Source organism: Numenius arquata, chromosome 27, assembly GCF_964106895.1.
Source record: "Numenius arquata chromosome 27, bNumArq3.hap1.1, whole genome shotgun sequence".
Lineage (NCBI taxonomy): Eukaryota > Metazoa > Chordata > Aves > Charadriiformes > Scolopacidae > Numenius > Numenius arquata.
Window position 1 is genome coordinate 1,189,478 of NC_133602.1, and position 17,280 is coordinate 1,206,757.

Sequence of the window (17,280 nt, forward strand, 5' to 3'; positions counted from 1 at the left end):
TCTTTGCCCCCAGTGGAGCAGTTTTGTGGTCAAAAGCATTAAGTGTTGCGGAGTCCTTCTGTGCGTGTCACTGTGTCCTGAAGGGACATGACTCTGGAGCAGACATGCAGCAAACACTCCAGAAACCCCACTTGGGCTGTGCCTGGAGAGGTCCCAAGCAGTGATGCTTTTGTTCCTCCAAGCGGGCCTCAAGCTGGGGAGTGGTACCCTGCCAGCTCTATTCTCCGTTTCCTTCCCACCCCTTTTCCTCCACAAGCAGTAATTTGGTCCTGCTCCTCTGGTCATGCTTCAGGTAGAGGAGGAGGCACCCCTTGTGCTCTGCTCCTCCTTGCAAAGAGTCACGGACCCTGCTCGCTGCTGAGTAGGGTTGGGTGTCCTGTGGAAATCTTGCCAAGTGTATGGTGGTTCCTGGTGGCCCAAGCTGCAGCTGTGGCTAAGACATGGGCAGGAAGGAGGACGTGTATCGATTGGCGAGCACGTGCCTTGGTCATTGGGGTGCCTCCAACTTTGCATGACGTGGCCAGCAGAGAGTGTTCAGAGAGGAATAGTCTTCATTCGGAACCACTGGAGTCGCTGTTTAAGGCAGGAAGGGATGAAAGGGAAAAGGAAGATAGAACAGGAGACAAGAAAACTCCTGCTGAGAACGTTGCTCAGTCTCAGAGACAGTAGTTCTGAAACCCAAGAGCAGAGGTGCCCTGCCTGGAGAGGCAATGCCTAGTGCAGCGTGAGTGAGCAGAGCATGAGAGCGAGCGAGTGATGGTGCCCACCCTTGTGTGTGCATGTCCAGGCTGAAGCCTCAGGGCTGTGAGGAGACCTGTCCCATTCATCAGGAAACACTTCAAAGGGAGGCCCTGGAGGGCAAGGGGATGGCATCACCTGGTGAAGTGGGACATTCCTCATCACTGCCTGCATCATCTGCCTGTGCTGACGTGTCATTTCTCGCGGAAAAGTTTGGGCCTCTAATACTGTGACTTGAAAGGAGCCTGTGTGGCAGAACGGGCATGTCATGAACAGGGAAATGAAAAGGCAGCGTTGCAGGGAACATAAGCAGTGTCCCCATTTCTTTAATTGTGATACTTTGCATGCAAGATGAGCTTGTTGGTAAACACATTCCATGTGCAAAGGCTGCCTCTAGGGCCTGGGGTGTTCTGGACCAGTATAAAAGGCAGTCCAACTGCAGTCTCCCTCATCCACTTCTCTTGCCTTCTCCTCCTCGGTGAACAAGGTGAGCTCCAACTGCCTTTGCCTCTTGCTCTCTTTCTCCTTTTTCTCCTGTTTGTCTTTTGGCCTTGATTGAGTGTTTTTCTTGATGTAGCTTTTGCTGACATCCTTGCTGCTTGATCCTGCTCCCATCATCTCTCTTGTCTCCTTGTTCTCCCGTGAGGGGAGGTGGGAGAAAGTCTTGGGCTCTCTTTGCAGAGAAACCTTGTGGACTGCGGCTCCTAATACTCTCTTCCTCCCTGTGCAGCCTGTCCCTGCTCCCCAGCCTCTGTCTTTTCTCTCACCGAGCAGGCTGTCAGGCTGCACCTCAAACACTGCCTGTGCTTTCCGTGCCCTCTCTCCCAGGTGCACCTCCATCCCACAGCCATGTCCTGCTACGATCTGTGCCGTCCCTGTGGCCCAACCCCGCTGGCCAACAGCTGCAACGAGCCCTGTGTCAGGCAGTGCCAGGACTCCCGGGTGGTGATCCAGCCCTCTCCCGTGGTGGTGACCCTGCCCGGACCCATCCTCAGCTCCTTCCCCCAGAACACCGCCGTGGGATCCACCACCTCCGCTGCTGTTGGCAGCATCCTGAGTGAGGAAGGAGTGCCCATCAGCTCCGGGGGCTTCAACCTCTCTGGCCTTGGTGGCCGCTACTACGGCAGAAGGTGCCTGCCCTGCTAAAGCCGGGCTGGGTGTCCAGCAGATCAACCAGGAAGCCCAAAGCCAGGTGCCGGACTGAGGATGGAGCTGGTGGCCGTGGTTTCCAGATGGGTTGAGCATCCTTGTGTCCTCCTGCAAAGGAAGGAGGGAAGCGAGGTGCCAGCCTGTGCTGTCTGGAAACATGGCCAGCTGATGTCTTCTACTCCTCCTGCTTTCTTCTCCGCATCATGAGTCCCTGTTGTCTCCTGCTGTCCTGTGCCATGGGTTCATCCTGAAGCAAGTCAAGAGCCATCCAGCTGATCTTCCACTCTCCGTGTGTGTGAGGAAGCCATGTGTCCCATTGCTGTGAAGGGGTGCCTGACTACCAGCTGCCCTTGTAGCAGCCTGGACCGTGTCCCTTCCACCATGTGCTGCTTTATTTCACTCTTTAGACTCATTAAAATGTATGTTGCATTGTAGCTTGATGTCTCCTCGTGTTCCTTCTCACCTAAGATCTGAGAGCTGATGTCTCTCTGTTTCCCTATGCCCATTTCTGAACGTCTCAGCAATGTTGGCAGAGCACCACAGTCACTGTTGGGGAGTTTGCATGACCTGTGGCCCATGACACTGATGTGAGGGCATTTAGTAAGTCTCTGTCTCTCCCTTGAATAACAGAGAAAGGAGAGAGGGGAACCCTCCAGGACGCAGCCATTGAGTCTTCCTGCCTTTCTGCCCTCAACTGCAAGACCACAGACATCAGGGAGGGATGTAACCTTGTTTGTTTGTGGAGTCATCATGTAATTGGAGTGGTAAACTCCACTGGGACATGGTGGTTGCTCCTGCCACAGGGGATGTAGGAGAGGACAAGCTGCCTCTCCCTTCCTCCTACATATTCTTGTCCTCCATAGGTGATGTTTTACCCTGTTCCCCCTAGTTCTTCTTCAGGTAGAGTGATGGGCACCTCCTGTGCTGTCCCGTGCTCTGTGGGAACCCCTACAGTGCCACTCCCCAGAGCTAAATTCCCATCTACGCTGAAAGCCAGCTGCTGTCAGCAAACCCCATGTGTCCTGCTGTGCAGGAGAAGGCCCTCAGGAAACACACTCTCTATCCTCACTCATGAGCTGTGCTGAGCTGGCAGCAGAAGCATGGTAGGGTGAAAAGCTCGTACCAGAGAGGGAAGGCAGCAATTGCAGATGTGATCAGAGGGAGCAGGGAGTGACAGGGCATTGGAGCCTTTAGCAGGCGCCCACCTTAGGCACTGACTGAGGGAGTATCACAGTCTAGTAGGATACTCTGACTGTGGATTGTCTGGGGCGGGAACGTGATTGAAACGAGCCTCAGAGGGAAAGACAGATTTTGTACTTATGAAACAAAGGTAAGCTTCTTTCTTGCAGGAAGAAGTCACAGAATCACACAGAATCACAGAATTGTAGGGGTTGGAAGGGACCTCTGGAGATCATCCAGTCCAAGCCCCTGCCAAAGCAGGGTCACCAAGAGCAGGCTGGACAGGAATGCATCCAGGCAGGCTTTGAGTATCTCCAGAGGAGACTCCACACCCTCTCTGGGCAGCCTATTCCAGTGCTCTGGCATCCTCAAAGGAAAGAATTTTTTCCACATGTTCAGAGGGAACTTCCTGTGTTCCAGCTTGTGTCTGTTGCCCCTTGTCCTGTCACCAGGCTCCACTGAGAAGAACCTGACCTCATCCTCTTGCCACCCAATCTTTAGATATTTATAAACATTGATAAGATCCCGTCTCAGTCTTCTCAAGCTAAACAGACCCAGGTCTCTCAGCCTTTCCTCATAAGAGAGGTGCTCCATTCCCTTGATCATCTTCCTAGTCCCCTACTGGACTGTTTCCAGTAGTTCCCTGTCCCTCTTGAACTGGGGAGCCTAGAACTGGACACAGTGCTCCAGATGGGGCCTCACCAGGGCAGAGCAGAGGGGGAGGATGACCCCCCTCCACTTGCTAGCCACACTCTTTTTAATGCCCCCAAGAGACCATTGGAGTTCTTGGCCACAAGGGCACATTGCTGGCTCATGAGCAACTTGTTGTTCACCAGGACTCCAAGGTCTCTCTCTGCAGAGCTGCTTTCCAGCAGGTCAGCCCCAACCTGTACTGGTGTATGGGATTATTCCTACCCAGCTGCAGGACCCTACACTTGCCCTTGTGAAGTCCTTCCTCACTTTGTTGTGATGGATGGAGCTGGTGTCCTGTGTCTGAAGGGCACAGATTTCCTCTTCTTGCACATCAGTGGCCTAAGTGCAGCAACAACAGGCCCAATGGCCCTGATGAGCCTCACCTGGGGTCTCTCACACCTCCCTCTTCCCCTTGACCCAGGGCTCTATTTAAGCTCTGTCCTGAGGTATTGACCCTTTCTTTAGGTGGCTGGCAGGAGTGTAAGGCTCCTGTTCTTCTGCAGGTTTCCCTCTGCCTGACCATGGGCCCCATGGATCTGGAGCCTAAGTTTCCCACTGATTTCTCAGCCTCTCCTTGGTTCTGTCTGGTCATTCTGGCTCTGGTGAGCAGTCAGTTGACCTCTATTGACCCAGGTGACCATCATTGGATCTTCTGAGCTATGAGCTGACTGCCCTGCTTGATCACCATGTCCTGCTTCATCACCATGAACCTGATGCTTGAGCTGGACTCTGAGCTGCTTCTGTCTACTGTCTGCATTTTTCCTTGCTCAGGTACTGTGCATTGGAATAATTCTTCATTTACTTCTGTGTCATTTTCCCTGAAAACGTTTTGGTCTCTAATACAGTCACTTGAAAGGAGCCTGTGTGGCGGAACAGGCACATCATGAACAGGGAAATGAAAAGGCAGCGTTGCAGGGAACATAAGCAGTGTCCCCATTTCTTTAATTGTGATACTTTGCATGCAAGATGAGCTTGTTGGTAAACACATTCCATGTGCCAAGGGTGCCTGTGGGCCTGGGGTGGTTTTGGACCAGTATAAAAGGCAGTCCAACTGTAGGCTTCCTCATCCACTTCTCTCACCTTCTCCTCGGTGAACAAGGTGAGCTGCAACTACCTCTGCCTCGTGTTATTCCCTTATTCTTTTCTTTGTCTTTTGGCTTTGTTGAAGCTTTTGCTGAACACCTTAAACTTGTATCCTGCTCTCATTGTCTCTCTTCTTGTTTTCCACAGTGGGGAGAGGGGAGTAAGTATTCTCTGATTTAGCAGGGGCTCCTTCAGGACCTTGTGGCTCCTAATACTCTCTTCTTCCCTACAAACCCTGTCCCTGCTCCCCAGCCTCTGTCTTTTCTCTCACCGAGCAGGCTGTCAGGCTGCACCTCAAACACTGCCTGTGCTTTCCGTGCCCTCTCTCCCAGGTGCACCTCCACCCCACAGCCATGTCCTGCTACGATCTGTGCCGTCCCTGTGGCCCAACCCCACTGGCCAACAGCTGCAACGAGCCCTGTGTCAGGCAGTGCCAGGACTCCCGGGTGGTGATCCAGCCCTCTCCCGTGGTGGTGACCCTGCCCGGACCCATCCTCAGCTCCTTCCCCCAGAACACCGCCGTGGGATCCACCACCTCCGCTGCTGTTGGCAGCATCCTGAGTGAGGAAGGAGTGCCCATCAGCTCCGGGGGCTTCAACCTCTCTGCCCTTGGTGGCCGCTACTACGGCAGAAGGTGCCTGCCCTGCTAAAGCCGGGCTGGGTGTCCAGCAGATCAACCAGGAAGCCCAAAGCCAGGTGCCGGACTGAGGATGGAGCTGGTGGCCGTGGTTTCCAGATGGGTTGAGCATCCTTGTGTCCTCCTGCAAAGGAAGGAGGGAAGCGAGGTGCCAGCCTGTGCTGTCTGGAAACATGGCCAACTGATGTCTTCTACTCCTCCTGCTTTCTTCTCCGCATCATGAGTCCCTGTTGTCTCCTGCTGTCCTGTGCCATGGGTTCATCCTGAAGCAAGTCAAGAGCCATCCAGCTGATCTTCCACTCTCCGTGTGTGTGAGGAAGCCATGTGTCCCATTGCTGTGAAGGGGTGCCTGACTACCAGCTGCCCTTGTAGCAGCCTGGACCGTGTCCCTTCCACCATGTGCTGCTTTATTTCACTCTTTAGACTCATTAAAGTTTATGCTGCATTGTAGCTTGATGTCTCCTCGTGTTCCTTCTCACCTAAGATCTGAGATCTGATGTCTCTCTGTTTCCCTAAGCCCATTTCTGAACGTCTCAGCAATGTTGGCAGAGCACCACAGTCACTGTTGGGGAGTTTGCATGACCTGTGGCCCATGACACTGATGTGAGGGCATTTAGTAAGTCTCTGTCTCTCCCTTGAATAACAGAGAAAGGAGAGAGGGGAACCCTCCAGGACGCAGCCATTGACTCTTCCTGCCTTTCTGCCCTCAACTGCAAGACCACAGACATCAGGGAGGGATGTAACCTTGTTTGTTTGTGGAGTCATCATGTAATTGGAGTGGTAAACTCCACTGGGACATGGTGGTTGCTCCTGCCACAGGGGATGTAGGAGAGGACAAGCTGCCTCTCCCTTCCTCCTACATATTCTTGTCCTCCACAGGTGATGTTTTACCCTGTTCCTCCTAGTTCTTCTTCAGGTAGAGTGATGGGCACCTCCTGTGCTGTCCCGTACTCTGTGGGAACCCCTACAGTGCCACTCCCCAGAGCTAAATTCCCATCTACGCTGAAAGCCAGCTGCTGTCAGCAAACCCCATGTGTCCTGCTGTGCAGGAGAAGGCCCTCAGGAAACACACTCTCTATCCTCACTCATGAGCTGTGCTGAGCTGGCAGCAGAAGCGTGGTAGGGTGAAAAGCTCGTACCAGAGAGGGAAGGCAGCAATTGCAGATGTGATCAGAGGGAGCAGGGAGTGACAGGGCATTGGAGCCTTTAGCAGGTGCCCACCTTAGGCACTGACTGAGGGAGTATCACAGTCTAGTAGGATACTCTGACTGTGGATTGTCTGGGGCGGGAACGTGATTGAAACGAGCCTCAGAGGGAAAGACAGATTTTGTACTTATGAAACAAAGGTAAGCTTCTTTCTTGCAGGAAGAAGTCACAGAATCACAGAATTGTAGGGGTTGGAAGGGACCTCTGGAGCTCATCCAGTCCAAGCCCCTGCCAAAGCAGGGTCACCAAGAGCAGGCTGGACAGGAATGCATCCAGGCAGGCTTTGAGTATCTCCAGAGGAGACTCCACACCCTCTCTGGGCAGCCTGTTCCAGTGCTCTGGCATCCTCAAAGGAAAGAATTTTTTCCACATGTTCAGAGGGAACTTCCTGTGTTCCAGCTTGTGTCTGTTGCCCCTTGTCCTGTCACCAGGCTCCACTGAGAAGAACCTGACCCCATCCTCTTGCCACCCAATCTTTAGATATTTATAAACATTGATAAGATCCCGTCTCAGTCTTCTCAAGCTAAACAGACCCAGGTCTCTCAGCCTTTCCTCATAAGAGAGGTGCTCCATTCCCTTGATCATCTTCCTAGCCCCCTACTGGACTGTTTCCAGTAGTTCCCTGTCCCTCTTGAACTGGGGAGCCTAGAACTGGACACAGTGCTCCAGGTGGGGCCTCACCAGGGCAGAGCAGAGGGGAAGGATGACCCCCCTCCACTTGCTAGCCACACTCTTTTTAATGCCCCCAAGAGACCATTGGAGTTCTTGGCCACAAGGGCACATTGCTGGCTCATGAGCAACTTGTTGTTCAACAGGACTCCAAGGTCTCTCTCTGCAGAGCTGCTTTCCAGCAGGTCAGCCCCAACCTGTACTGGTGTATGGGATTATTCCTACCCAGCTGCAGGACCCTACACTTGCCCTTGTGAAGTCCTTCCTCACTTTGTTGTGATGGATGGAGCTGGTGTCCTGTGTCTGAAGGGCACAGATTTCCTCTTCTTGCACATCAGTGGCCTAAGTGCAGCAACAACAGGCCCAATGGCCCTGATGAGCCTCACCTGGGGTCTCTCACACCTCCCTCTTCCCCTTGACCCAGGGCTCTATTTAAGCTCTGTCCTGAGGTATTGACCCTTTCTTCAGGTGGCTGGCAGGAGTGTAAGGCTCCTGTTCTTCTGCAGGTTTCCCTCTGCCTGACCATGGGCCCCATGGATCTGGAGCCTAAGTTTCCCACTGATTTCTCAGCCTCTCCTTGGTTCTGTCTGGTCATTCTGGCTCTGGTGAGCAATCAGTTGACCTCTATTGACCCAGGTGACCATCATTGGATCTTCTGAGCTATGAGCTGACTGCCCTGCTTGATCACCATGTCCTGCTTCATCACCATGAACCTGATGCTTGAGCTGGACTCTGGGCTGCTTCTGTCTACTGTCTGCATTTTTCCTTGCTCAGGTACTGTACATTGGAATAATTCTTCATTTACTTCTGTGTCATTTTCCCTGAAAACATTTTGGTCTCTAATACAGTCACTTGAAAGGAGCCTGTGTGGCGGAACAGGCACATCACGAACAGGGAAATGAAAAGGCAGCGTTGCAGGGAACATAAGCAGTGTTCCCATTTCTTTAATTGTGATACTTTGCATGCAAGATGAGCTTGTTGGTAAACACATTCCATGTGCCAAGGGTGCCTGTGGGCCTGGGGCGGTTTTGGACCAGTATAAAAGGCAGTCCAACTGTAGGCTTCCTCATCCACTTCTCTCACCTTCTCCTCGGTGAACAAGGTGAGCTGCAACTACCTCTGCCTCGTGTTATTCCCTTATTCTTTTCTTTGTCTTTTGGCTTTGTTGAAGCTTTTGCTGAACACCTTAAACTTGTATCCTGCTCTCATTGTCTCTCTTCTTGTTTTCCACAGTGGGGAGAGGGGAGTAAGTATTCTCTGATTTAGCAGGGGCTCCTTCAGGACCTTGTGGCTCCTAATACTCTCTTCTTCCCTACAAACCCTGTCCCTGCTCCCCAGCCTCTGTCTTTTCTCTCACCGAGCAGGCTGTCAGGCTGCACCTCAAACACTGCCTGTGCTTTCCGTGCCCTCTCTCCCAGGTGCACCTCCATCCCACAGCCATGTCCTGCTACGATCTGTGCCGTCCCTGTGGCCCAACCCCACTGGCCAACAGCTGCAACGAGCCCTGTGTCAGGCAGTGCCAGGACTCCCGGGTGGTGATCCAGCCCTCTCCCGTGGTGGTGACCCTGCCCGGACCCATCCTCAGCTCCTTCCCCCAGAACACTGCCGTGGGATCTTCTGCATCTGCTGCTGTTGGCAGTATCTTGAGTGAAGAAGGAGTGCCCATCAGCTCCGGGGGCTTCAACCTCTCTGGCCTTGGTGGCCGCTACTACGGCAGAAGGTGCCTGCCCTGCTAAAGCCGGGCTGGGTGTCCAGCAGATCAACCAGGAAGCCCAAAGCCAGTTTCCAGTCTGAGGACAGAACTACTGGCCATGGTTTCCAAATGTGTTGAGTCACCCTCATGTCCTCCTGCAAAGGAGGGAAGTAAGGTCTGTCTGAGACATGGCCAACTGATGTCTTATTCTTGAAATTCCTGCTTTTGATGACTTTGCTTGCATCTGTTATTTTGAGTTGCACATTGACATGGTATAATGCTGTACTTTTAAATAATCAGTAGAGGGGTTTTATTCAGGAATTAAGGAGAAGTGGAGTCTTGCTATCTTTCAGTTGGAATCATTTAAATGGCTTCTTTCCCTTATATAAATATATATATTCCTTTTGTTTTGCGGAATGCTACTTGACTTTTTATCATTAAACTGATGTTGCATCTCAATTTGAGTTTTCTTGTGGTTTTATTCTCCCTCTTTTCATTCCCTTGGGGAGGAATGTGTCATTGTATGGAAAATCTATGTAGAGTACCTTCTCCACAGAAAATGTGAATTGAATAGCCACCAGAATCAACCTCATAAAAATTTCATTGTTGTTTACACACTTGTGAAGCACTGAACAGTTTTACATATATATATCTCTTGTTATTTTTTTCTAAAATTTTTTCAACATGTGTGTAAAAGTAAAATTTTGATATTTCATGTTGAGAGATTTCTGGTCTTATCACCTATTTGGCACCTCTGAAACTCTGAGAATTTGAAAGTGCATAATAAGGTTCTTCAGAAGGAGTATTTGGGTTTCTATTTTTGGTTAGGTTGAACACTACCAGACTCCGACGCTTGAACCATGACACGCTTTGAGTGATCTCAACTCAAGGCTTCAAAGGTGAAGCGAGTATTCAAATCTCATCAGAGTACTGAGGTTCTTTATATGATTGTATCATTAATAAATTTTTATGATGGGTTTTGATGTCCTCTCTTCACACATTAAAGAAAATTCAATTAATCTTATTCCTTGGCTAATCCACAAAAGAACTCTTGTAATATAGAGGAAGAATTACATGAGTGAAGAACTAAACAAATGGCAATAGGTATTTCCCTTTAGAAGAGTTTGGGTTTTATCCTGCTTCTCTCTATCTAGTAATTTTTCTCGACGATGTTAAAACTCAGCACATTGTGTGCAACTAAGAGACATCAAAGAATACCCTTGTCTGTAGGTACATAAGCTTTGAGAAATTTATCCAAGTTTTTAATTGTGTCAACTCCTTTGCTCTCCCGCTGGAGATACATGGGGTCCAGCAGGACACAGCACAGGAAAAGCAACAAGACAGTTGTGTAATTTCTGATGACTCTGCCTCGTGCAGGGTTTTATCTCTCTTTTAAAGCCCACTAAAATCTATGTGAAGATTAAAGTATCATAGTGCTGAGATAGAAATAGTGGGGGAAGCAGAGGGAAGGTCCTTGGCATTCATGTTCAGTGCTGGAACTGGTCCAAGTGCCCAGACAGTGGGGGGGAAAAGAGGTAGGTTTATTTTTTTCGAATGTTTTACACTTATTTTGCAAAGTTACCGATGTAAGGGAAAAAATAGTTTAGAGAGAAGATGTCCCCTTTTAGGCAGTGGCTTGAGGCAGTAAAAGCAAAGTATGAAAGATGGTAAATCAATAGATACCAGACTGAGTGGAGTCTCTGTGTAAAAATTGGTTTCCATGAGTATTTTCTTAAACAAATAATTGAAGGGACTGGGGTGTCTACACAAGCACATGGTGCCCTGTTGACAGAACCGGTATGACTAAAGTAATTAGTTATTCACTCAGATCTGTGAGGAATCACTGATTGCACTCTGATGTACATCAAAGAATACTTCGTTCTTGGTGGCAGAAGGCGTCTTTCTGTGATGCAAATAGACAGGGAGCACAAAGAGCACAGAAAGGAATTTTAGGAGAGTGAAATGTCCGGTTAAATGGCCTGTGTCCAACAACAACATGTCCTGAAAGCTATGTTCGTGGTGTTTGTTGTGAAAGAAAAGGCTTGGAGAACTATTCTCTGCTGTAAGTGCCTAAGTCTATGCTTCCTCATTTGAAAAAGCAAAGCTGTGTCCTGGAACTAACCATCTTGAGACAACGTGGCATCATAGAGTGTTTGTGCAGCATGTTGAAGCCTTTATTTAAAGTATCATTAGAGAGGCAGATCCTGGAGAATGTGAACATTAATTTGAAGGCTATGTCTCCTTTGTGTGTTAAGATTGGAGAAATGGGTGCAATAATTATGCATATGGATGTTGACAATTTTATGAGACTATTGAGGCCTCCTTTTTTGCATGGATTAGTTCCCACATACATTTTTTTGCAGGTAGAATCTTTTCTTGATAATGAAATTGTTTTGCTTTCTGTTCCAGTCTAGGTTCACCCTGGAATTGCATGAGAAGCATACTCTAGCCATTAAAAATTCTTTCATCTTCACAATTTCTGAGTACTTTGAATTTCTGGTACTTTTATACTGACTCTATTGGTGTCAATATGAACTTATTCCAAGCCCAGCCTAATACTTTTTTTTTTTCAGCTCCTCAGCAATTTGTTAGCTTGGGGGTGTCTTTGGAGCACAATCTTCAATCACATTGAAGACATTTACTAAAGCTCTTTGTGAGCCATTCCCTGCCTGACCCACTTTAGAACAATTGACAGGTAATTTGTGCACTACCTTTAAAAAAAAAAAGACATCTCTGAGGAGATCTCCAAGGAGGGCTTCAAGCCTCTTGGATGAGTTCTTTGAGCCAATCAGACCAATCTGGATTTGAGCCATGGTCAGGAGACAGATCAGGAGTCTTTTTGAACATACTGGAGTGATCTCTGATGAGTTTGTTTTTAAAATATGAGGTAGTATTTCAAATAGAAGCTCTTGGATGAATAGAAAGAAGCAGAACATAGGTGTTGAAAACTTGTGTGGCTGTTGTTGCAATTTTTACAGGAGAAATAATTCTCCACGTTGCCAGTAAGCACCCAATGCTACAGATGAATTTGTATTTCAAAACTGCACATGTTTATGGGTTGGAAGCATTGTTTAGGTCTGGAAAGGAAGGGAAATATTTAAGAGTGTAGGTGGGCCACTTTAGGTAATATTACTTGCATATGAGAAGCAGTTTAAGAATTTGTAGAAGGTTGATTTTTTTCTTTAAAGAATTGTTCAGGGTTGGTTTCCATGGTCTTAAAATACAAAAAGCTTCACTTTGCGAAGGTATAAACTTCTTGGTTCAGAGGTTTTGAAGGCATCCCATATGATGAGGGTATTAAAACCTCATCATACATCATGAACAGTTCGATAATTCTGTGAATATGCACATTGTCAATGAAAATTTTGAAGGAATTTGAAGCCCTTTGAAGCCCTTCTTCTTTAGGATCCTAAGACCAAGAAATTTTTTGTCCCAGATATTGATGAATTCTCATGCCCAATGTTCAATAACTCTTCTCCAAGGAGAGGTTCAAGCCCTGCAGCTTGTACAGGAGAGATTGCAAAGTAAAGTCAAAAAAAAAAAACGTATTAAAATTTTGTATATACATTCCACTTATGCAATAAATTTCCGTCAATCTGGAGTGGAATCACTGTTGTGTTGCTGTCTGTAGTGAGGGAAAAAAATACAATAGCAAACAGGTCCTTGTGTGTTTTTTTCCCCCAATGACTGCACAGTTAAGCTTGTGCAAGGATAATACCTAAAAATAGTTTAAAATTCATATGTGTCCTCAAGATGACTTGTGAAACGTTATTCATATTTGTGGTCTGAGGTGGTACAGAGGGGAGTTATAGGTTCCCTTTGTAAAAGAACTGATAAATCAAGTTTCAGTGTCCCCTTGTGCCAGCAGCTGTGCCTCAAACTGCGTTATGGAGGTGTAATAGGGTGATACTATCCAAATTTGATATAATATAATAGTATTTTTTCTCTGAATTTCACACAGGGATCCGATTCTTTCTAATTGGATTCAGTGGGATTTCAGGTGCTTTTTTGCACACAGAAGTTCTGTCTAAATTGTTCTTATGCTTGGCTGGAGTCAGAGCTTTGTAAACACTGGCGGAGACCAGAATTTATTCAAGTTTTACACTCATATTCTTAATAAAAGAACACCTTTCAATGATGAATTATGTATTGTATAAATTTTTCTGAATGTTCTTCTTTATGACTAAAGTGAAATATACACTAAAGCATAAATTTTGTTGTGACTGAAAGGTGGCACTGGAATAAATTTTGTCCATAATACCAGAAGATGACAGAAACTCGTATGACAGAATGTCTGTCAGAAGATAAGAAAATGAAAACACTGTAATAAACAGTAAGGAAAAGACATTTAATCAGTTGGAAGCATTTTGCATTCCGGACATACTCGTCGGTAAATAATTTCATGCACAAAGGATGTCTGTGGTCCTCAGGCCATCTGAGATGCAGTATAAAAGCCAACTCAACTCAACGTCCTTCCTACCACTTCTCTTACTTTTTTCCTCTTTTGTGAACAAGGTTAGTTCAACTCTACTTCTCTTTCTCTATTTGCTGAATTCTTACCTTCATAATAATTTGATTGCTGTTCTTTTTCTCTGCAGTATTTTGCTAGTTGCTGGATTTGGTTGGGGGGAAGACTTTCTCTTTAGATAGTTGTGTTTTGCTGTCAGAATTGCAGGTGTTTCTGGAGCCCCGACTTGGCCGTGTGGATCCTTGAAATGGTGATAGAAATTTGTTTAAATGTGGGCTTTCAGACATGCTAAGTGACTTAGAAGATAATATTAATTAATAATAATAATAGTAATAATAATAAAGAATAACAAACTGAATGGGTAGAAGACCTGTGCAAGGGGGTTGGAACTAAGTAATCTTTAAAGGTGATCCCTTCCAACTCAAACCATTCTATGATTACAGAGATCAATGTGCTCAGTCATCTTTCAAGTTCCAATATACATTTCATAGCTTTAAGGTTCTTATCCATCTTCTGTAATGTCTGAAATTTCAGCTGGGTTGGTATGAAAACAACAGTAGTTGCAAAGGATGTGGATGTGTGTATCTTCAGAAAAGTCATCCAGAAAAATCCTTTTCTTTGCTGTTTATTCCATTAGAGGCTTCTCCAGTGTTCCTATTTCTGGTATGATGGATTTGTTACTGGGCTCAGTGGGAAACAAGAGGGTAAAATGAATGAGATACTAAAAGAAACAGCTGGAGAGCAAGGAAACTAGGAAGATTTAAAGCAGAAGTTCATGGGTTTTAAAAATCAATTATGTCGAACCACAAGCTTTTGAGCTCTAAATGCCACTTTCTAAATGGAGACAAAATGAAGCTGTATATTGAGATTAAAAGGAAGAATCACACTGAGTTCAGCAAGATTTTTGGCTCTAATCACACATCCTCAACCTTCTCCTGCTGTAGTAGTCACCATGGACTTCACTATGATAGACATCATCAAAATGTTCTGCTTGGTGTCTTACAGTGTTGAAATGATCTTCCAGGGTGCAATGAAAGCTGGAAGTTTAGAGAAATGGTTTCAGGGACTGTGAGGATGAGGGGAAAGAAAAGCAAAAATAGAGGAGGGCTGAGCACCCGACAGACTGAGATGGGCAATAGGATAGGAAACAGTGACTTTGAGTTTATTGGTGTGTTGGAACCAGACATGGGGAGTACGCGGGGAACTCCTGGCTGTCTCATGGGTGGGAGGTCTGTGGACAAGTTGTCTGGGAGAGATTTCCAAAGACCTCAGCTTCGAGTACGATTAACTAGATTGAAATTTGTACCTCTTCCTAGGCAAAGTTGCAACCTGGAAAATAATTCTTCATTTCATTTTCCAGCTGCCTATTGAATTATCTCTGTAAGTACATTTGTGGCTTGGTATTACTCATAATTACTACTTCTACAATGCTCTGAATACCTGGGCCTGAATCTCAGTGGTGTTTTTCCAGACATACAGCCAATCAAAAAACTAAAATTAAAGTAATGATACAGGTATGTGCCCTTTTGTTCTGCTGCCAGCTATTCTGCTGGATCACCAACAACAGGGAGAGGATTATTTCAGCCTCCATCTTTTTGTAGGGTATTTAAGAATTTGATTTCCTTCTCTCAACTCCTAAAAGGATTCCTGGAAAGCTCCCGTTGTCCTGATACCTAAGCTGAGCAAATGTAAGTGCAATAAGACTCCTACATTGCATTCACTTCTGGTCCTGTATTTCAGACCTCCCTCCACCCCACAGCCATGTCCTGCTACGAGCGGTGTCCTTCCACCTCCTGTGGCCCAACCCCACTGGCCAATAGCTGCAATGAGCCCTGTGTCAGGCAGTGCCAGGACTCCACCGTGGTGATCCAGCCCTCTCCTGTGGTGGTGACCCTGCCTGGACCCATCCTCAGCTCCTTCCCCCAGAACACCACTGTGGGTTCCTCAGCATCTGCAGCCATCGGGACCGCCCTCAGTGCCGAGGGAGTGCCCATCTCCTCTGGCAGCTCCTTGGGATTTGGGAGCTTTGGGTATCCAGGCCTGGGCAGTGGGTACAGCCGGCCCTACCGTCGTTACAACACCTACCGCAGTGGCTTCTATGGGCCGTGCTAAAGCGTGAGGAGCAAGTGGAAGGAATGACCCAGGAATGCTGAAGCACGATCCAACATAGGACTGAGCTCATGGCCATGGTTTTCAGATGCGATGTTAGATACCCACAACTCCAGCTCAAGTTAATGGAGCTGTGGGAGTTAGTCATTCCCTAAAATGAGGCCCCTTCTCTTGTTATACTACTTTATATTTCTGATCAAGTATGTAGTTCTGCTGCGCGTCACTGTATTTGATACTCCCTGGTGTAAAACTTCTAAATTATACAGTAGATGGGACTTGATTGTCAAGGTGCTACACTGAAAGAAGAGCTCCATCTGTGGAATACATCACCATGAGATGTGCCATTCTTCCCACATTGAAACCTGTTGCTTTGCAGTATTTTAATCCACTTCTTGGTATTAATAAAGTTATGCTTTTATCATATCTCCAGTCTATTGTTATTTTTCCCTTCCCCTCCTACCTCCTTTGAAACTGCATAGATCATCACTACCAGACACAGACATGATATGAATGCTGTTGGGGCCACTAATTAGTGAAGAACATATGTTTAGAGCTCAAGATCAAGAAAATAATTAATTTTGCAGCTGAAATGCATATTGATTCCACACTGACTCATCATAATACTTGGCTTTTTTGCGTCTCTGCCAAGAAATTATTCTCCAGGCTGGAAGCGTTTTATGATCTAACAGAACGGCAGGGTATCTGATCTAGTGTATAATGATATTTGTTTTAAGGAATCCTGTTGTGATTCACACTCTCAGTAACTCTGACCTGGAGCTGCAGGGTGCAGAGAAAGATTTACATTCTTTTACCATCAAATCACCACTTGAATGCTTGGATTGGTGAAGTAAAACATGAACAGCAGCAGAAATCTCCAAGGAGGTATACACATAGCTTTTTGGGACAGAGCACAAAATTAATTGATCTATTTACTTGCTATTTACTGCAGAAGTACTGTGCGTTTTAGGGCTCCTTATAAAAACCTGACTGTCCTGGCTGCGGCCCTACAGAATTCCAACTAAAAGCTCGTGTCAAGGAATGAAGCTTGCTCACATCAAATAAATACAGGAAATTTTAGGCATTAAAACCTGTAGAAATCCTCGCAAGTAAACTATTTTTGCTGAAAGGAGGGACCTGAGATTTAAACCAGATCTGCACTGAAGCTACTAAAATAATAGATTTTGGGGGAAAATCGAAGAGATTCTCATGTTGGGAAGGTTTGACCCATTCAAATAATTCCAGTTACATAAATTCTGTTGCAGCTGGTTAAATTGTCCCCAGTAGTTAAATTGTTCCCAGTAGTTAAATTGCTTATGGTTTATGTACCAGTCTGGTCTCCTCCTGGCTTTCGATGAAAAGCCTCCCTCAAAGCTCCTTTCATCTCAGAGACCTACGGGTCATTTGAATGCCTTGTACGAGCGCACTCAAGCCTCTGAAGTCAACATAAAGATGATACAAATTCCAATTGATGTAAGTAATTTGTCAGTGCTTTGGCAATTTGGCAGCTCACCAGCCTGTCATAGGAGCACCGTCTTCTTACACAAAGGGTTTTAATTGAGTGCGTGGAACATGAAACTCCATCACTGACCCATAAGTGAGAGCTGTTACGTCCTGCTTCATCAGCCATAACAATCCCTAAAAAGCAAGATCCAAAGG

At 46.7% G+C, this 17,280-nt stretch overlaps 4 protein-coding genes across 4 annotated transcripts; all 4 read left to right on the top strand.

The window, feature by feature from the left end:
- Positions 1–1,587: 1,587 nt before the first annotated feature.
- LOC141476035 (feather beta keratin-like) lies at positions 1,588–1,884 on the top strand. The gene has a single exon (XM_074164652.1). It carries the CDS (start codon positions 1,588–1,590, stop codon positions 1,882–1,884), a length of 297 nt encoding a protein of 98 aa, XP_074020753.1.
- Positions 1,885–5,195: 3,311 nt separating this feature from the next.
- LOC141476036 (feather beta keratin-like) lies at positions 5,196–5,492 on the top strand. The gene has a single exon (XM_074164653.1). The coding sequence runs from the start codon at positions 5,196–5,198 to the stop codon at positions 5,490–5,492; it is 297 nt and encodes a 98-aa protein (XP_074020754.1).
- Positions 5,493–8,793: 3,301 nt separating this feature from the next.
- LOC141475829 (feather beta keratin-like) lies at positions 8,794–9,090 on the top strand. Its single transcript, XM_074164373.1, has one exon. The coding sequence runs from the start codon at positions 8,794–8,796 to the stop codon at positions 9,088–9,090; it is 297 nt and encodes a 98-aa protein (XP_074020474.1).
- A 6,186-nt stretch (positions 9,091–15,276) lies between these two features.
- LOC141475828 (feather keratin 4-like) lies at positions 15,277–15,627 on the top strand. The gene has a single exon (XM_074164371.1). It carries the CDS (start codon positions 15,277–15,279, stop codon positions 15,625–15,627), a length of 351 nt encoding a protein of 116 aa, XP_074020472.1.
- The last annotated feature ends 1,653 nt before the right edge of the window (positions 15,628–17,280 follow it).